Source organism: Penaeus monodon, chromosome 20, assembly GCF_015228065.2.
Source record: "Penaeus monodon isolate SGIC_2016 chromosome 20, NSTDA_Pmon_1, whole genome shotgun sequence".
NCBI classification, from domain to species: Eukaryota; Metazoa; Arthropoda; class Malacostraca; order Decapoda; family Penaeidae; genus Penaeus; species Penaeus monodon.
Window position 1 is genome coordinate 30,806,853 of NC_051405.1, and position 591 is coordinate 30,807,443.

The 591-nt window shown below is 36.7% G+C and overlaps 1 protein-coding gene across 1 annotated transcript in view; it reads left to right on the top strand.

Annotated features, from left to right (window-relative positions):
* LOC119585970 (flocculation protein FLO11-like) overlaps positions 1–591 on the top strand; it is an 18,578-nt gene that overhangs the window by 16,639 nt on the left and 1,348 nt on the right. The window contains exon 16 of the mRNA XM_037934685.1: positions 77–260. Within this exon, the coding sequence (XP_037790613.1) occupies positions 77–260 (184 nt within the window). The remainder of the gene's footprint in view (positions 1–76; positions 261–591) is intronic.

The following is a 591-nucleotide window of genomic DNA, read 5'->3' on the forward strand; positions in this document are numbered from 1 at the left end:
CGATGGGCTTTCAGAGCAAACTACACTGCTCTTTTCACCATAAAATCCCCCCTCTCCTTTCGCTTAAACACCACAGATTCTAGATGCGCCACGAAGACATGCCAATTAGGCGCTCTTCCTAGTAAAGGTTTCCTCTCTACACTGGAAGACATTTTGTTTGAAATAGTCGGGGATGCACGCAAATGTTTTAGGCAACACATTTACTCAGGATCGCCTTACGTTAATGCAAATCTCAAAAATAGAAAAAGATATCAAACTAGGTAAATTTCTTCCAACGCGAATACCTTTATATGGCAGACAACAATATGTCTTTAATTGACAGTTGTTGTTTTTCGTAATTTGACTTAAATTTATCGGGCGCACCAATGTTAATCACTGTTATTTGTTAGTCTGGTCACGAATCGTTTCTTTTATCATTTCATGTTTAAAGTATCAGCAGCTGAGATTTTTTGGTCGTCTTTTATGTTGCAAATTTTTCAAACAACCATTTTAACCATAATTTTCCCAAACAATTTGTTTGACTATGGGGAATCTGAATATCTGAACACCTGAAATGAGACTGATGAAGGTTTTCACTACATGTCTAATATG